Raw genomic sequence first — 18,411 nt, forward strand, 5'->3', positions numbered from 1 at the left:
ATAATTTCAACCGGAATCGCCATTATCTCGGCCGGTTCTTCTGGCAGAAATACTAATCCAAATTGTCCGTAAATCAAAAAGGGGGAGAAACCTAGGATGAAGGATTTTTATTGTACCTCTTGCGGGGATCAAGTGTTGGGGTTTAACGCACTCTTCATTTTCAAAGTCCGACATTCATGCAAATGCGTTACTTACGTTTTCTCAAACTCGAGTATCCGACAACCTCTCTGGACAGTGTTCCATTCATTGCGGAGTGTTGCGGAAAAATATCATAAAATATTGTAATTATTATGTACCCAAAAGTGCCATTGGATTTCGTCGTCGAATGTCGTTTTTAAGGGTTTAATCGCGTGCAATGAACGCGCACGTCAATCTCTATCTAACCTACGAAATAATCGTCTTCGTACTTACCTCGTAAATTTATCAAGAAAAGAGACGTCCAAGTTTGAATTTTTTAAACAACGGTTAAGGACGACACAACGAGTGCGCTGCTCGAACTCAGCTTTATTAAAACTTCAGCTTCAACAAACATTACAGTACGACGCTCGGATAAGATCTAAAGCTTACGGGATAACCAGTGTAACGACGTAGTCGCGTCTCCATAAACTAACCGATCTGTGATCTACGCCCGCCCGGAATAATCGTGGGGTAACGAGAAAACATTAAAAGGGGGATATAAAAATATCGATTACTCTCTCGTCCTCGAAAAACCGTCAGCCACGTCCGAAGTCTCTCACGCGCGGATTTCTCTACGAAGGAAGCGGGACTCGCAAGGAAAACGTGCCCCCGATTTTTCGGGGACAGCCCGAATTTTGGGGGCCCCCGAAAAATCGGCGAATCTACGGAGCGGACCAGGAAAAAGTGCGAACTTCGAGCCGCGGCCGAGGACTTCGGTGAAGTTCACCAAAGTTCATCGAAGTCCCGACAGCGGCCGACCCTCGCGAAAGTAGTCGGAGAGATTTACCCTGACCTTACGATATATACATGGTACATATACACTTACCGCGTACACTCCTTTTTCTGCACTAACATTCCCCCAGTATGTTGACGGATCGCCGACCGAACGGAAACGCGACGCGAGGACCAGCCAATCAATCGGAAACACCGTAGAAAATTCCCCATCGGGATTGTCACCAGCTAGGATCAATCGGAATCCATTTCGTACGGTGACAAATCGAGGGGCATTTTCTACCCCATCGTGCACAAAAGTCGTTGTCAAGTTATGGTCCGGCATGATCTAGACTAAAAGACGAATCTGCCGGCGATAGGGACGACTGTGCGAATCTTCGCCCACCTTCGAAACGTCTCGACTTCGACTTCGAGTCGATACCTTTCGCGGGTTTTACATTTCGATTGCCTGGACCTTATGAGAATATCGAATGGCGGGCCGCCCAAGTTTTTTCATTAAACGCTTGTTACGCGAAACTAGGAACGCACGTCGCCACGTGGGAAGAAAAGTTCGCGCCTTCGAGATCGGGGATTTCCCTCGCGCGCGAGTCGCCCCAAGCCTGCAGATGGGTCCTCCTCGGTCCTAGTGCTCTCCCCTAACAGTTCGCCACCTTTTCTTCTCTCCTTTTTGTTTATTATAACTACACAAGTGTAAGCCACTCAGGGAAGACGATACATCGAAACCGTCGCCGCCCAAAATCAAACGAGTTAAGCGCCCATCCATCTTTCCGGAGCCTCGATATACAATATGTATAATCTTCGCGCAATCTGTTTGCGAAGTGCGAAGGAAACTCCCCGTCGCTGCTAAAAGTGTCCGAAAGCCCTGTTCACCGAACGCTCGTTAACGTTCACCACCTGCGTCCTCTTTCGTTGCCAAAGTGTCCCGATTCTTCGTTTACTCGGTTCCGCTCGATCGATACCTCGCTCAAGAGACGATGATAACGAGGAAGATGAGTATTTCGCTCCACATAGAAGTTCCGAAAAATTTCCTGCTCCCGGAGGTGGCGTTTATGGGCAAGCCAGGACGCTTCCTGTTGGTCCCGGTTGGCGATAGCGATGATACCGAAGGATATCCCAAATGTCCGTGGACCGTATTGTCTATCGAGTAGGGCTTGTTCTCCGATTTCTCTATTTCGGCCGATCCGAAGACCACCTCGTCCTTCTCGTCGTAGTAGGCCGTTTGCGACTTGGTCGCCCCTTGAATGTCGTGAAGGTCTGGAGAACATAAGAATAAGCGAAACGACTTATAAGAATCTAGTAGATATATTTAATTAGAGTGATATGAAGAGGTAGCCTATATATATCTGAGAAGTCAAATCGTTGGTGAATGTATTCTCCGAATTGGGGGTACCGATTCGTTTGAAATTGTACCACGGGAATATGGAGACTCTAAAGTATGTCCTAAAACTCACGAAATTTCATTTTTTATCATAAATTTATTTATTTATCATGGAGTAGAACCAACCCTAGTAGNAAGCAATCTTAAAAAATCTGTCGCTTAATATATTTAGCAAAGATTACAAACAAATATTTAGAAAATATTCTATGCTACTAGGGAACGGGGCGTGGTCCGTGAACGTTTCCAATGTTTTACGCTTCCTGGAGGCTTAAAATCGAAAATGGAGGGTTTCAAAATCTAGCTCGAACAACTTAGAAAACCACAGAAATGGAATATTACAGAGTCAGATGGGGAAATATGGAAAATACTTTCACCAACGATTGCAAAAGAATGCTGGCTTGTCTCGGGGTAACAAGTGTTTTTAGAGCAAAAATTTAGTTGCAGCTAAACGTCACAGATGGCGATGTTGGTCCTAAACAGTCGTTAGAATAATGAATTCACGGGATTTCGACAGTTTTACATCGATTACTTCATCATTGCTTTACCGAAATGACATATGGAACGCTTCATATCGTATAATTCTCAACGTAGACGGTAAAAGACTTCAACATAAATATAAATGTCGGAAATGGGACGTGCCATCTTATGTTACCACTTGAGTATTCAAAATGTCGTTACCACCAAAAAGGGTATAGATGAATTTTAATTTATCGATGTTAATTAAATTTCTCAGCGCCTTTCATATCATCTTAAGAATTTCAGAGAAATTCTGTCCTTATTTGACTTTAAGGCCGTGAGTATCGTCACAATTTTCGTGAATATTGCTTCCTTTCTTTGTCCATGTAATTCCTCACCGAGTCACACCGCGAGAGATGAAGTTTCTTAAATGCCTAACTTTCCGCCCTGTCCCGCCAAACTCCGGCATCCGTGAACAGAATTATCAAGCGAAATTCCCGCCAAAATCGCGTAACTTTTCGAAAATAAAAGTCCGATAAACCGGCGCGAAATTCCGCGGATGAATTAATGTTCTCCCGCATTACTACGAGAAAATACTTCGCCAACGAAAAAGGGGTGTAGGATTTAATTTGCGACGAAAAGCCACGAAACGTTAAACGCAACAATAACGTAACTAACGAAGCTATATCTCGCCGAAACGCGAAAAAAAAAAGAATAACCACGGTAAGCGAATAGCGGCTCCAGAGTCTCCATTTCGGACTCGGTGCCAGAAGTCCAGAAACCGGAAGTGCGCCTTACATAAACTCTATTTCGCAAAAGAGCCACAATGGCAAATGTGTAGCTAGAAGGGGGAGAGTACAATGCATGAGGCTCGCAGAGAGGGAAACGGAGGTGAAACAGTGGACTTAACGATGACGCAATTAAAAGAGCGAAAACCCCAGCAAGAGGGAGCGCGACCAGCGCGGCGTCGTTTACCGCCATGTGCCGTCGGCCTAATTTTACGGAAAAATAATGTTGAACCGCAATTTCAAGCCTCGCACGGCCTCTTTTTCACCGCTGCTTTGGCAACGCTCGCGTTGCTTTATCCCCCCTCGACGGAATAATTATTTAGCGCGTCGTGTCGCGCCGGTTAATCGCTTACAGGAACGAGCCATCGTTAGGCGGGCCTTTGAACGTAATTTTGATTCTCTCATTGCGAGGCCGCCCCATTATCTCAGTCAGCCTGCCAATTAAATCTTACATTCCCGCCTTGCCTCCAGATACAATCCGGATGACCAAGTTCCTATTTGCCCATGGAAATAAAGTCCGAAAATAAATTCGAGTGACAACCCGACGCGAGACCCACGTGGGAGGAACCCCACGTGGACGGCCATTGGCGATGAACACTCTGCTGACTTAATAAAATGATAATTAATCGAAAAGTGCGATAAATGTCATTTACCCCACATCTGACAGCCGCAGGATATCGGCTGTTATTATTTTTGAATTTATTAAAGTGATATGAAAGAGTCAGCCTATATACATATCTGAGAGGTCAAATCGTTGTGGAAAGTATTCACCGAATTGGGTATACCAATTCGTTTCAAATTTTACCACGTGAATATGGAGTCTTTAAAGTAGGACATATGGAACCCTTCATTTCCTATATATTTCTGAACGTTGACTGTAAAAGACTTCAACATAAATACAAACGTCGGTAACGTGACGCTCTAGCTTATGTCCCCACTTGAGTATTCAAAATGAATCCACAAAAAAAGGTGTAGATGAATTTAAATGAATTTTAATTTATCGACGTTAATTAAATTTCTCAGCGCTTTTCATATCATTTTAATTGACTATAATGTCTTTAGGGAAACGGGAAAAACGAGGTTATGTAACGTTACAGCTCTAATGGAGGGTGGATAAGTTTAACGATCAGGTGGAAATTTCTGTTATTACAGACGAGGTATGAGCTCAAGATTTATCTTCTACTGAGGAAATTTGTGTGTGAAGACAGTAATTCGTCGATAGCACTAGTTAATCCTAATTAGTAATAATAGTAGCCAGTTTGTTATCGCTCGGTGTGACGAGATATCACGCGGACTACTATTTTCGTTAGTTATTCCCCGGATGGTAGGACTCACTTCCCGGTAACGTATCGCCGTACATTTCCCGTTCGCCGCAGCCTATTTACCGCAATTACCAGGTCGCGTTTGCACAAGCAGCAGTAAATAATGCCTAAAATTGAAGTTGTAAATACGCTCGCGACGGTTTCGCCCCCCGCGCCGGCCTTTCGTACCGTGCCAGCAAGTCCGTGCAAAAAATGGCTCTTCCTCCGGAAATTCGGAAGCAACGAAAAAAGCTACCCGAAATTACCGCAATCGTTAAATTACCATACTTTACCCCACTTTAGTCGGTTGAAGGTGACCGGATCGTCTTGCAAGAAACCACGGCTCCTTCCCTCCACTTTTCGCGACCCCTTTTCCTGCCGCGCCATTTCTTTGTCGTTTCTCGCTCCCTCGTTATTTTTTCTCCCTCCCCCGGAAATTTGTAGGGGATGATAAAACATCATCCGACCCACATTTATCATTGAAGGTACTCGATTTTAGGGGTGAATCACGAAACAAATCGTTCCCCCGTCCTCATCGACAACGCCGCGTTAGCCATTCGTAAGGGATGCGATCCCCTTTAAATCCGTAAACGACACGAAAGTCCCAGAGGACTTCAGGACTCGTTCGATGCGGTTCCTGCAGGATCGAGCACCTCGCGAAAAGATGAGCGAATGGCCGGATAGAGCTGGCGTGATGGAAGGAAATCCTCGGAGGGGTCTTCGTACCCGCAAAGTAAGGACGCTTGTAAACGCGAACATGTCCGCCACTCGAGAGAGAGAAAGAGAGAAATACCGAGAGAAAGAAAGGAAGAAGGGCTTCTTATTTCCATCATCCCCGAGATCGGCAAGGAAGCACCTTCGTCTCTTTCAACGAGAAAGCTTTTCCCTGGAAACCTCTCTTCTGGCCGATATAATTACCGGCCCCACTCCCCTTGCAAGAATAAAATTCAGAAAAATACAAAACACCGCATTTCAATTTGTCCTGCATATCATGACTACTTAGAGCCATTTCTAAAACACTTATTGCATAACATAAATACTGCATCGGTACCCCTAATTCGAAGAATACTGTCGTGACGATGCACACGAGAGTATGCCGAACCACAACTGTTTTAATTTCCGAAAGTAGAGAAGGGTTTTCCGGAGAATGTTTTTGGGGGTAATAAATTTTCTCATGCACATTGCTTCGCCGAGTACTCTTCGCGAAGCAACAAATACTCTCACAAACGATTTGACATCTCAGATATATATATATAGGCTGACTCTTTCATATGCTCTTAATGAGAAGGAGGGACGTGGTGACGAAAACTGAAAGATCTCTAGCGAACTCACCGTACAACCGGATGCTGCCCTCGACCTCCCCCAAAGAGTTCTTGGCGGCGCAGACATAGGAGCCCGTGTCGTGTTTCTGCAGATTGCGGATGGTCAGGATCATCTTGACCTCGAAGTTGGAGCTTGGAACAGCCTGGACGTCGAGGCGAGCGCTAGAAATGATTATGGCCCCTTAAAGAAGAAGAGTTCATGGATTCGTCATTCGGCGGTCGATGGCACCTCTTCGGGGCGAGCGCCTTATCAACGCGAGTAGCTCGCGGGAGCTTATGCAAGTAAATTCGTAATAAAGCGCTCGAAGCCCGTCAATGTCTCGCCTAGAAACGGGAATATATAATCGAAACTCCACTCGAACCCGAGAGAGGCCGGGCACACGCCGGGCTTCCACAGAGAGACCAGCAAACGGCAGATTGACACGGTGGTTGGCTCCGGGGTGCAAAACTGCGCCAACCACCGAAAGAAGCCTCTCTGCCCTCTCTGCTCGGATTTCCCGGAATATTCATCCCCGCGTCGAATTCCCCCGGAATGGGGCGTTAATTCGCGCGATTTTATTCGCCACCGAAACGAGCGATTTGTTTCCACGAAAATTTCCCCCGAAATCCCCAGCGGAGGTGGACGCGCGGCGAATGTGTCGTTTGAAATTAACGTCGGGATAATCGCAACCCGAGCGCGGAATTGCCGGACCGAATTAGCTGCGGGGAATAATTCATTGATACGCGGGGAAGTCTCCGCTTCTTAAGTTAAGATTGAATGAGCGCTGCAGGGTCAGTTCTCAAGCTGGAAGATTTGCAAAATGTGCGAGGTAAAGCACGTAAAATAAATTAACTAATGCCTTTGGAAATGAAACTCGGAATGTCTAGGAATATTTGTCAAATTAATACGAAATTACGTTCCACCGTGGGGCAAATGCCTGAGGAAGATTCCGTAAAAGTATGCTTCAAGAGAGGAAATCTTCGATTATCTGAAGCTGGACTAACGATTCCTGAATGATTTTGCTGCGTGACGAGAATACGAAATCAAATACCGAGGTCGTACCTGTCGACTGGTTGGAAAAATGAGATATCACAGATTCCGGAAAGTAGAAATCCGCATTCTTCCCCCGCAATCTCGATGCCTCGCGGATCCGATTTCCGGTGCGGCCCTTAAAACTTTGTTTCGAAGACTTAACGCGAGTCGGATTCGCGCCACCGCAAGCCCGGCTGTTTAGAGTCTTGAGTTAAAGTGTCGGCCGAAGTTTCTTGGAGGCGATATCGCCGATAACAAATGTCGTTGCATACATTCGCCCGGTCGGTGAACGGGTGGAAGATCGGACCCCAAATGCGAGTCCCATCGGAAGGAAGAAGGAGGATACCGAGGATAGTTCGGGCAACTTGTAGCCTCGCGGAAACCGAGGACCACCGCGTGCAGACGTTAACCGCGACATAACTAGTGATAACGTCGATAAGGGCGCTCGAGAACCCCTTTTTCGCGGGCGGAAGTGGTGCTCGTTATGATCCCCACTTTGTCGCCCCTAGGAGCATCCTCACCGTTATCCTTGACCCAATAATTGATCGACATCGGGAACGCCTCCACGTAGCACACCAGCATCACGTCCGTGCCCAACGGAGCGCTGACCAGTTGATTCGGCACGTGGATCACCGGGGGAACTGCAATTTCGAAATTCCATCCCAAAACCTCTACAGAGACTCGCTTCTTCGGGAAAAACGCGCGGAAAATCGCTGCACGGATCTGCAGTTTCCCCCAAAGGTTGTCACTAGATTAACCGAGGACCGAAGCGAAGAATCGTGATAACGACGTTAGTCCAACATAATCTATGCAGTAACATGGATTTCAACCAAATCTCATGGGAATGAAAATGAATTTTTTACTCCGAAATGAAAATTAAGGGGATGTGAAAGTGGCACCCGAGGGGTCAATCAAGGGTTCGTGAAACTTTTCTCCGAACTGGGTGCACCGAATGGTTTCAAACTTTTCAACGTAACTATGGAGGCTATAAGGAAGGTCCTGAAACCCATAAAATTTCATTTTTTATACAACATTTTGAAAATACCTATTTACAAATTTTTAAAAAATTGAAATTTCATGGGTGTCAGGACTTCCCTTATATGCGCATTCTTTCTAGTTCTGACTCCGAGGATGAGAGGACGAGCATTCCAATCATTTCCGTGATAATTTTTAAAAAAGGACTTTTTACTTATTAATAATTTATTTAAACGTAAAGCCTAGTGTCGTTTAATACAGACTTAATTTGAATAAATCGATTTTTTAAAGAAAATGCGTGTTTTCGTTTACCCATCAATTTGACGGGTGCTCGTAGAAACAGGTATATGAAAAAACGCCCGTAAACCTAGTGTTAAATGGGATACCCTGTATATTAAAATGCATGAGCTCGGTCTTTTGATCTTTGGAACGATTGCTTTGAATGTTACTAGTGCGCGGTGGATATTTTGGGGGATCGGGTTCGATAAAGTACTCACAGTGCACGCTGACTATGATGCGCTTACTGATAGCAGGTGGGACTCCGTTGCTGGCAATGCACAAGTACGCTCCCATGTCGGTCCTCGAAATCCTCGACAATCTCAAGACCTCCCCTTGAAATTCCTGCATGGATGACACTGCAAGTATCGTTGCCGAGAGTGTAGAGACACGCGTCAAAGAGGATGCATTCCCTAGGGTTAGAGCCCCGGGAGACATTTTCCCCGTGGGGGTCCCTTCGAATATCGCGTCCCCCCGTTCGATATTTTCGACCCTCGATCGACGACGCGCCAATCCCGGTGATCATGCACCCCTTCGTCGCTACGTCCACCAAGATCGCTCCACGACCCCAACATTGCCCCAACAAGTAACCTAAACGAAAATCACTTCACAGGAAATCTTGAGAAAATTCGAAATAATTTGCTTCCACCCTCTCCACCCTCCATTAACCCTTTCGTTACGAGCGCCGACTATAATCGGCACACATGCGAAGATCTTTGGGTACGGGTACCGACTTTAGACGGTAAGAAATTCCGCCATATCTGTAGAATATCTTTTGATTGTATTGACCCATATTCGATGAATCATCCTGAATGTACATTTTGAATAATATTAATATGCGCCAAAAACCCCGGCACTGTAGGTTTGATAGTTTTCGCAAAATTAATTCCTAAATATTACTTAAAAAATAAGCTTCTAGACGGTAATACCCCCTTAACCCTTAGAAAAGTGTACACACAAAAGGATGTCGAGGAGGCATTGTTCAGGTGGAAGACGTAAGTTCGAACACCGAAGACTGTCTTCAAGCAATGTGCACCCTTTCGGCGCGGTGTCGCGTTAAGTGGTGGTTGTCGTAATGAAAGTGGTGGACTACCGTAATGAAAGGGTTAAGAAGAGCATAAGAGGGGACGCTGCCCCATCTTCTGGAACGACTATACCTATGGTGCATGCTCTGCATTTGGGGTACATGATTTCATTAGCCAGGCGTCAAAGTGCCCATTGAAGATTAAATGTAACCCCCTTTTCGGGAGTCGATCGTACCGAAATTAAGGCCAATTATCCCCCCAAGATGCCTTTGATCGTACTTTCGCTTTGGGTGGGACCATCTCGGCGAAATCTCGGGGACAGAAGTGCCCCCTCGCGAAAGGTGTCTCCGGTGGAAACGAGACCCTGGGAGCATTTCCCACAGCTCGTTCCACGTTCGCCATCGGAAGGGAAACCGCTGTGGGTTCCATATTAATTCGCGGGGTCTGAGTCGCGAGTGTATATATGTATGTATATGTACGTGAATATATATGTACAACTGGCTGGGGCATCGAACGCATTTTCTCGACTCACCGTGTGTTTTCTGACTCGCTACGCTTCCTCCGTACGCCTCGCGAATCACAATGTCCTTGTTATCCTCTCTGCGCCAGGTGACGCGCGGCATGGGCACGCCTCTGGCCCTACATGTCAGCTTCGTCTTAAACGGCCAAAAATGCATCATTTTTCAAGGTTTTATCGACAAACGTGCGAAAGTTTAATGCTACGACCGACCGCGCAGGCCTCTAAACGATCGAGACGGATCGCTGCAAACTTGTGACCACGATTTCTTTTCTGAGATTTCTCTTGGGGCCTCGTTGGGTCAAACAATATCCGTACTAAGATATTTCAGAATTACGGATGTGGGAAACGGAGCAGAATTAATAATTATCTAATCATTCCCAAGGGACTATCGAAGCGACAAGATCTCGCGCTGCTCGTCGCCTCGAAGAAAAATACGATACCACTTGTAAAGAGGAGTGTCTGGAATTTTCTCTCGGCATATTTTACCACCTTTACTTGTATTCGATGATTCCGAGGAAGAGCATATGCAAACTGATCGACATATAATTTTTTTTTCCAAAAAACAGGTGCAAGTCTGACCCTACAATAGGTTAGACTACTTGTCGCGCGGGCCAGGTGAAATTGTACCGAACAGATTTCTGAAGACTTAAAATCAGGACTTCATTTTTAAATTTCTGAAAAATCCTGGGTAGGTACTTTTTAATATTCTCTCGTTATTCCGTCTAGCAGTTAAGCGGACCATTCAACGTGCCGTCGTAGTACCTCAATTTGTACGTCCCGTCTACAGGGACATTTCCAAAGGACTCCACCCGAATACGACTTCGCGAGACGCGCCAATCAAACAGCACAATTAGGCAGGCTTTTCGCGAGAGCATTTCGCGGAACGGTACTCCAGATTGAAGAATCTCATTTAAACAAACGCTACAAATAAGCTCGCCGGCAAACGAACGTTAATCGAGTCAGTGGGGCCCTGCCTCCTTGTTTCCAAACGTTCGCCGTCAAGCTCGAGCTAAACGGTTTATGCGCCTTCCCGGGCGAGTTCATTCGGTCCCGGTGTCGACCTTGTAAAGTCGAGTTTACAGCTACCGACTAACCAAGCCGACGAAGCCGAAGCACGACGCGAATTAAGTATACCGAACTCGTAGGAACCGAATCGTCGTATACGGCAAAGTCGACCCAAATTGGCTGAAAAACTCCTGAACACTGTTTGGAAACCCAATTCCCAAGATTTCCCCTGATTGATGTATTTAAGCTCGTGTAATCGCACCTTTTACCTGAGAAAAAAGGACGTCACCTATTGACAGAAGCTTCTTCATCAGCAGAAACAGCGATATCTTCCTTAAAAGTAAACGTCCCTTTTTAAGAAAAATATGGCTACTTCGCGAAAATTAATATCCACTCGGTAGGAAATATAAAAGGTTCTATCTTATGGCTATTTCCCTATTTCGATAACGTTACAATGTAAATAGTCATTTTCTGTCCGGCACTCGAATTTTACGTTACATCGTGTGGTTAGACAGCATGGCAAAAAATAATTGGGTTATAGAGGGTTAACGTATTCAATTATAAGAAATAAATCCTGAATATGACTAGTTACGCATACGGAGCGACAGGTTGTACAGTGGAGTCTGACTCGGAGCGCGGCGTCTTATTTCCGAGACAGTAAGAGGCTCGAGAAGCATCCTTACGTGCACAGAAGATGCTTCCGAAAGGACAGAGAATTGATGAAGAGTCAGAGGTGCGGATAAATGGCACGGCCGATAGCCGTGCCCGTAACAATCGAACGTCTCCTCGGGCAAGGAGTCGGCAGGATGCTGGGCCGGGGTCCGTCACCTCGCCAAGCATCGACTCCCTGACCCCAATATACTCCATTGTACACCCCGTAACCAAAGGAACCCTGAAACCTCCACTGAGAACGGCACTATCGGGAGCAATCATCTCACCTGCCCTCCTTCGTTTATCATTACGTCGCCGGAGGTCTCCTCGGCCACGAAGTCGGGCGGCACCTCGATCGAGAGCATGCCGGTCTGGAAAAGAACAGAACCGCGATTTCACCACGAATTGTCCAACGCTGAGTAAAAGACAAATTTACAACGCACGATTCGCAAAAAAGATACCTGCACTTCACTTGTACCTCGGCATCATTTTGGAGGCCACAAGAACTGCACTTGGTCTGGTACCTTTCTGCCAAAACTTGATTTGCCCTAGTTGCAGACATTAAGCTGATACGAAACTGCCATCCGAGGGCTCAGTTGTTCGTAAAACTTTTCGCTGAACTGGATATACCGAATCGTTTCAAGCTTTACAACGTGAATATGGAGGCTAGAAGGAAAGTTCTGGCATCCATAAAATTTCATTCTTTATAAAATGTTTTGAAAACATCTGTAAACAAGTTTAAAAAGAATTGAAATTTCATGGGTGTCAAAACCTTATAGCTTTTATATTCACCTTGTGAAGTTTGAAACAATTCGGTACACCCAGTTCGAGAGGAACTTTCATAAATGAAACTTCTTGGACAACACTTTCTTGTCATCTTAAGAATTGGTAGAATAAATTATTGAAATTAAATATGTCATTCAGATTTTCAACAAATATTCCAGATATCTTCGAATGAGATCTACAAGAAATCTGAAAAAATCTGTCACTTGAGATATTTAGCAAAGATTACAAAGAAAAATGTATAAATTATTCTATACTACTAGGCAGCTTCGTTATTACTGAAATCTCCTCATGGCTTTATTTTTGACATGTGGATCTCCACTTGTTAAAGTCTCACGAGGGGTCCTACAACTCAACGTCGTTTAATATAAAGCTGCCTAGCAATTACTGCGGCGTTAACCCTTAAAGCGGATTTCTAGAGTGAGTGAAAACTTCAATAATTGCACCCGAGTTGTCTCTCGCATGCCGGCTGCGCGTTGAATCTCGAACGAACAACCGCGGAACTGCTCATGACTTGTACACGCGTACTTCATTAGTATTGTATGCACTCCAGAGGATGCGAGGGTGAGATCGCGGGGGGCAAAAGGGAACAGGGAAAGTGGGAGAGGGGGAACGGCGAAATTGTTTGTTGCGCCTTGGAAACAAGAAGCGTAATTCCATCTGCAAGTACAATTCCGGTATCGATGCTCGGTAACTACATGAAACTGATAACAATGCATTTCTAACTATCAGACGTCGTTAACAAAAAATTAGAATAAATTACTACTACCCCACTCTCTTAATGGAACATGATGACTTCTCATCTAAATCATTTTTAAATAGATCATTCACGTTTTATTCCAACTTTATGGAGAAAACGACGACAAATTAAGAAGGGGTTAAATCGAGGAAGCACAGTTGCGACGCCACAAAAAAAAGACAGGGGATTCTAGAGAGGGCAAGCGAGGGTGAGGAGCGATGAAAGGGTGGCGTTGACTTTTAACCACCCCGAAAGTCATAGACTGAGAACGAGGCAAGGTTTCCCTCCCGATTGACTGGAAGCATTCGAACGGCAGCCGAGGTAGTGCCCCTTGGTGCATTCATTACTTAGTGCCCCATAGGTTCCTCGGAAAAGCTCCTCGGGCTGGCACAAGGTACGGAGACCTGCTCTATTTAAGATTGCGCAATACCTTTGGAAAATTTTCCCTACGAGGTAAGACCACGGTGGGAGGCACGAAATGGCGAAAAAAATCGACGAAACCGACGGAAGACTCGCCGCTGCGGTTAGTTTCAAGATAGGCCGGCTACCCTATCAATGTATGGGAATCTTAAGAACGGCTACTTATTTGTTGATTAAAACCGCATTATCAAAAGCTAAACGAGCCGCAAATCCTATCAATGCATGGGAGTCTCAAGGACGGCTACTTATTTGTTGTTTAAAACCACATTATCAAAAGCTGAGCGAGCCGCAAACAGGAATCGCATTGCTCCGCTATCTGGACGAAATAAAGAAACGAACAAGCGGATGAAATTCAGAACGTGTAAAATCGCTGAAGTATTAAATATTGTTAGGTGTTTATAGTAAAAATAATCCAACATAGCGCAAATAAATTCTTACGCCCGAAGGTAATCCCAACCCCGATGTAATCCGATAAAGCACTCCAATGTAAAATCCTAAGCTAATATTCTTCGACATATGCACCTTCCCTAGTAGCGTAGAATAATTTCTAAATATTTCTTTGTAATCTTTGCTAAGTATCTCAAGCGACAGATTTTTTAAGATTTCTTGTAGGCTTCATTCGAAGATATTTGAAATATTTGTTAAAAATCTCAATGAAATAATTAGTTTCAAGAATTTATAAACATATATAGAAATCATATTTAATATTTGTTAAAAATCTCAATGACATATTTAGTTTCAAGAATTTGTAAACATATATAGAAATCATATTTTTTAACCTATGAACATATCAAAAATACATTTTTTTACTTCACGACTATTATCGGATACTTCATTTGTTATAAAAAAACACGAGACATTTTTGTAATATTTTCGTTCCGCTATTTCATTATGGGAGCAAAACGTGTAATTTTGATCCTAAATGTTTTTAAAACGGTTATAACGTATTCGGAAGATAATATTTAAAAAATACTTGTATTAAAATGAAACGAAATGTTTTGTATATCTGGTAGAAAAATATTATGAAAACACATGGAGCTAATATTATATAAATATTATAGAGATAATATTCTAAGGTAAACGTTTTGCAAATATTTCAAATGTCTGGTAAATATTTACAAAATGTACGATATTCGTTAAACATATAGAAAATATAGGACAAATATTTGGTGCTACTAGGGTTGAGTCGTACTTAACAACCAATTATGGATTTGACAGGGATGACCAACCGCTCGATTAATGTTAGAAACGAAATCCGTGAAAATGCCGAGTTTCCGACCGCAGCAAAAGAGAAAAATAAGTACGACGGCTGTTCCAGGGTGAAAAATCTCACTTGCACCTCGGCACCCTGGGCAACGCCTCATGGAACCGCAAACGGTGCCCAGGATCCGCACTTGGGGGAAAGTGCGAGTCGGGCCGCACTGTCAGCAATCGCGGATCGAATAATTGGCTCCTCGCCACGTCCAATTGGTCGCCGAAACTCCGTGCGCGCGATCACACCTGGGGGGTTCCTCCGTGCCCGACTTAGTCGATAACCAGGACCCGAATCGAACTCGGCTAATAGGGACTCCTCGATACCAGCAACAGCGGGTTCGGCGGGGCAGATTTGCAAAAAAGGGGGAAAAAAAAAAAGCAGTCGGGGATTTTGCGCCCCACGTTCAGCCGGCAGGAGTCCGCGAGTTACCCGGAAGTCCGAGCTGATCCGGTCGCGACGTCGGCGACCTCGCAATTGCAGATCGTATAATTGGCTCTCGCCGGCTCGCACTTTATCGATCCGGACACTCGACAGTACCATTTCCAATTAGTTATTTCGCCGAGTTCGTCGGCTTACCGCGGTTTCCTCTGGCCCCGGTTGGATCGGTAGCCGGGATCTGGGAGCCGGGGCAGCCGCTGGGCTTCGTTACTGAAAACGCTCAAAATAGTAAATGGGCGTCAGGTGAGCACCTGCGCCTAACAGGGGAGCACAGGTCACACTTTGCACCCCAATCTCGAATCTTGAATCTCGCCCACCAGGAGACGCGGGAAAACCAAATTGACTCTTTTGTTGGCGCTAACTAGATTCCCTTTGCCTATTAATTTGTGACCCTCAAAGTGGATCTTTGTTCCCCGTGGAAGACGGCCTGGCGAAAGAAGCCTGGGAAACCCTCGACATTTCTGTCGTCTTAAGTTGATACGACTCTTTCAAGGGAACCTCTCCAGAGGTTATCCCAAAGGAGGAACCGAGCCTTCCGATGTCTTGCGACTCGCGTGGATGGAGTTAAGATGTTACGGAAGGCGATGAGAAATGGAATCGAGGTCGATTAATTCAAATTCATCTATACCCTTTTTGGTGGTAACGCCATTTTCAATACTCAAGTAGGAACATAAGTTGGCGCGTCACGTACCGACATTTATATTGATCTTGAAGTCTTTTATAGTCTACGTTGAGAGTTACAAGAATTGAAGCGGTCCATATGTCATTTCGGAAAAGTAATGATGAAGAAACTTCCGAAATCCCGCGAAATCATTATTCTAACGACTGTTTAGGACCAACGGCGCCATCTGTGACGTTTTGCTGCAACTAAATGTTTGCTCTAGAATCACGAGTTAGCTCCGAGACAAGCCAGCATTCTTTTGCAATCGTTGATGGAAGTATTTTCCATATTTTCCCATCTGACTCTATAATATTCTATTTCTTTGGTATTCTAAATTGTTTGAGCTAGGTCCTGAAACTCTTCATTTTCGATTCTAAGCCTGTAAGAAGCGTAAAACATCGAAAATGTGCACGGACCACGCCATGTTGGATCCAGTCCATGATGAGTAAATCAATTTTTTATGAAAAATAAAATTTTATGAGTTTCAGGACCTACTTTAGAGTCTCCGTATTCCCGTGGTAAAATTGGAAACGAATCGGTACACCCAATTCGGAGAATACTTTCCCCAACGATTTGACTTTTCAGGTATATATATGCTGACTTTTTCATATCACCTTAAGACGCGCATAAATACTCCTTTCGCGATTTTATCAAACCTTCAATATAATCGAGAATCGGAAAAAATTCGTTGGCTTGCTCAGTTCTTTTGGAAAGTGTTAGGCACAAAAAAGCACCGAAAAGAGGAACCTTTGGTGCGATATTGATGAATTTAATTCACGTTCCAAATATGCGGAAGGCTCTTATTAATTCCTTGGTCGGAAAGGGCTAATTTTGCATCAGGTTCAAAAAAGTCAAAAATGTTTACTCGCAGAAAGTTCCTGATGACGCGATACGATTTGATTTTTATAATCTAATCGACCAAAAAAGTACCTCTTTGACCAAACAAACCTATCCCATTCACCGGTGACATAGTAACGATTTATTACATCCAAATAACATTTATTCGATACCGGGAAATCCTTTTGGCCAAAATATATTTTATTGCTCCGTAATAAATTGCATCACTGACCACCGTCAAAGGGATTGATTCGCACCGATGAAGAGAATCATTTTTCAGGGTGATATTGAAATCACGTAGCCTTCCCGGCATTGCGGGCAGAATTTTTTCAGTTAACTTAATTGGAACATTTTTTGCCACGTACATCTTTTTACTGTTTTTTTCCTAAAAGAATTCCAGACTATGCGAGTGTATCGGACACGGTAATAATTCCATTTTCTTATCGTAATAAAAATCAAGGACTTGGAAATTCGCCCAGAACCGGAATTCGTTTAAGTGAGCATTAGGGTCTTTATCGAAAAGTTTTTTCCCTGCAGGACGTCGAGTGTGAGAGGGGCGAGGGTCCTGTAAAAATTCGCTTAAATCACAGTCGGAAATCCCGGCCCTTTTCCCTCGTAAATAAACTTGGACCTTTCTCCCCCAGTACATTTTCCCGTCACGTTACTTACGGCTGAAAATAAAAGGACCGCACGAAAACGGATCCTATTTGGCTCGACCGAAGTCGTCTTAAGGTGATATGAAAGGCGCTGAGAAATTGAATCGACGTCGATAAATTAAAATCCATACCACCCTTTTTGGTGGTAACGTCATTGTGAATACTGAAGTGGGAACATAAGCTGGCGCGTCTCGTTACCGACATTTATATTTATGTTGAAGTTCTATACAGTCTATGTTGAGAGTTATCCGAACTGAAGCGTTCCATATGTCATTTCAGTAAAGTAATGCTGAAGAGATTGATGTAAAACTGTCCATATCCCGCGAATTCGTTATTCTAACGACTGTTTAGAACCAACGTCTGTGATGTTTAGCTGCAACTAAATGTTTGCTCTAAAGACACGTGTTAGCCTCGAGACAAGCCTTTTCTCTTGCAATCGTTGGTGAAAGTATTTTCCATATTTTCCCATCTGACTCTATAATATTCTATTTCTTCGGTATTCTAAATTGCTCGAGCTAGGCCCTGCAACCCTTCATTTTCGATTCTAGAACTCGAAGAAGCGTAAGACATCGACATCATACACGGACCACGCCATGCTGGTTCTAGTGCATGATAAACGAACAAATTTTTCATGAAGAATGAAATTTCACGAGTTTCAGGACCTACTTTATGGCCTCCAGATTTCCGTGGTAGAATTTGAAACGAATCGATACCCCCAATTCGGAGAATACTTTCCCCAACGATTTGACTTCTCATATACATATATAGGCTCACTCTTTCATATCACCTTAAGTGGGTGTGAAAGTGGCATCCGAAAGCTCAATCGTTCATAAAACTTTTCTACGAACTGGGTGTCTCAAATCGTTTCATACTTTACAACGTGAATATGGATACCCTAAGGTAGATCCTGAAACTCACGAAATTTCATTTTTATAAGCTATTTTGAAAATACCTATAAACATATTTGAAAAGAATTGAAATTTCCTGAGTTTCAGGAAATTTTC

The 18,411-nt window shown here is 44.1% G+C and overlaps 1 protein-coding gene across 1 annotated transcript in view; it reads right to left on the bottom strand.

Annotated features, from left to right (window-relative positions):
• Nucleotides 1-1,779: 1,779 nt before the first annotated feature.
• LOC105695867 (lachesin) overlaps nt 1,780-18,411 on the bottom strand; it is a 35,254-nt gene continuing 18,622 nt past the window's right edge. Inside the window, exons 4-9 of the mRNA XM_023434830.1 lie at nt 11,906-11,989; nt 9,975-10,098; nt 8,639-8,830; nt 7,688-7,807; nt 6,165-6,335; nt 1,780-2,163 (exon numbers count right to left, since the gene is read on the bottom strand). Coding sequence (XP_023290598.1) covers nt 1,874-2,163; nt 6,165-6,335; nt 7,688-7,807; nt 8,639-8,830; nt 9,975-10,098; nt 11,906-11,989 — 981 coding nt within the window. The 3' untranslated portion in view covers nt 1,780-1,873. The remainder of the gene's footprint in view (nt 2,164-6,164; nt 6,336-7,687; nt 7,808-8,638; nt 8,831-9,974; nt 10,099-11,905; nt 11,990-18,411) is intronic.

This window comes from Orussus abietinus, unplaced genomic scaffold (genome assembly GCF_000612105.2).
Source record: "Orussus abietinus isolate OABI.00-Male unplaced genomic scaffold, Oabi_2.0 scaffold111, whole genome shotgun sequence".
Lineage (NCBI taxonomy): Eukaryota > Metazoa > Arthropoda > Insecta > Hymenoptera > Orussidae > Orussus > Orussus abietinus.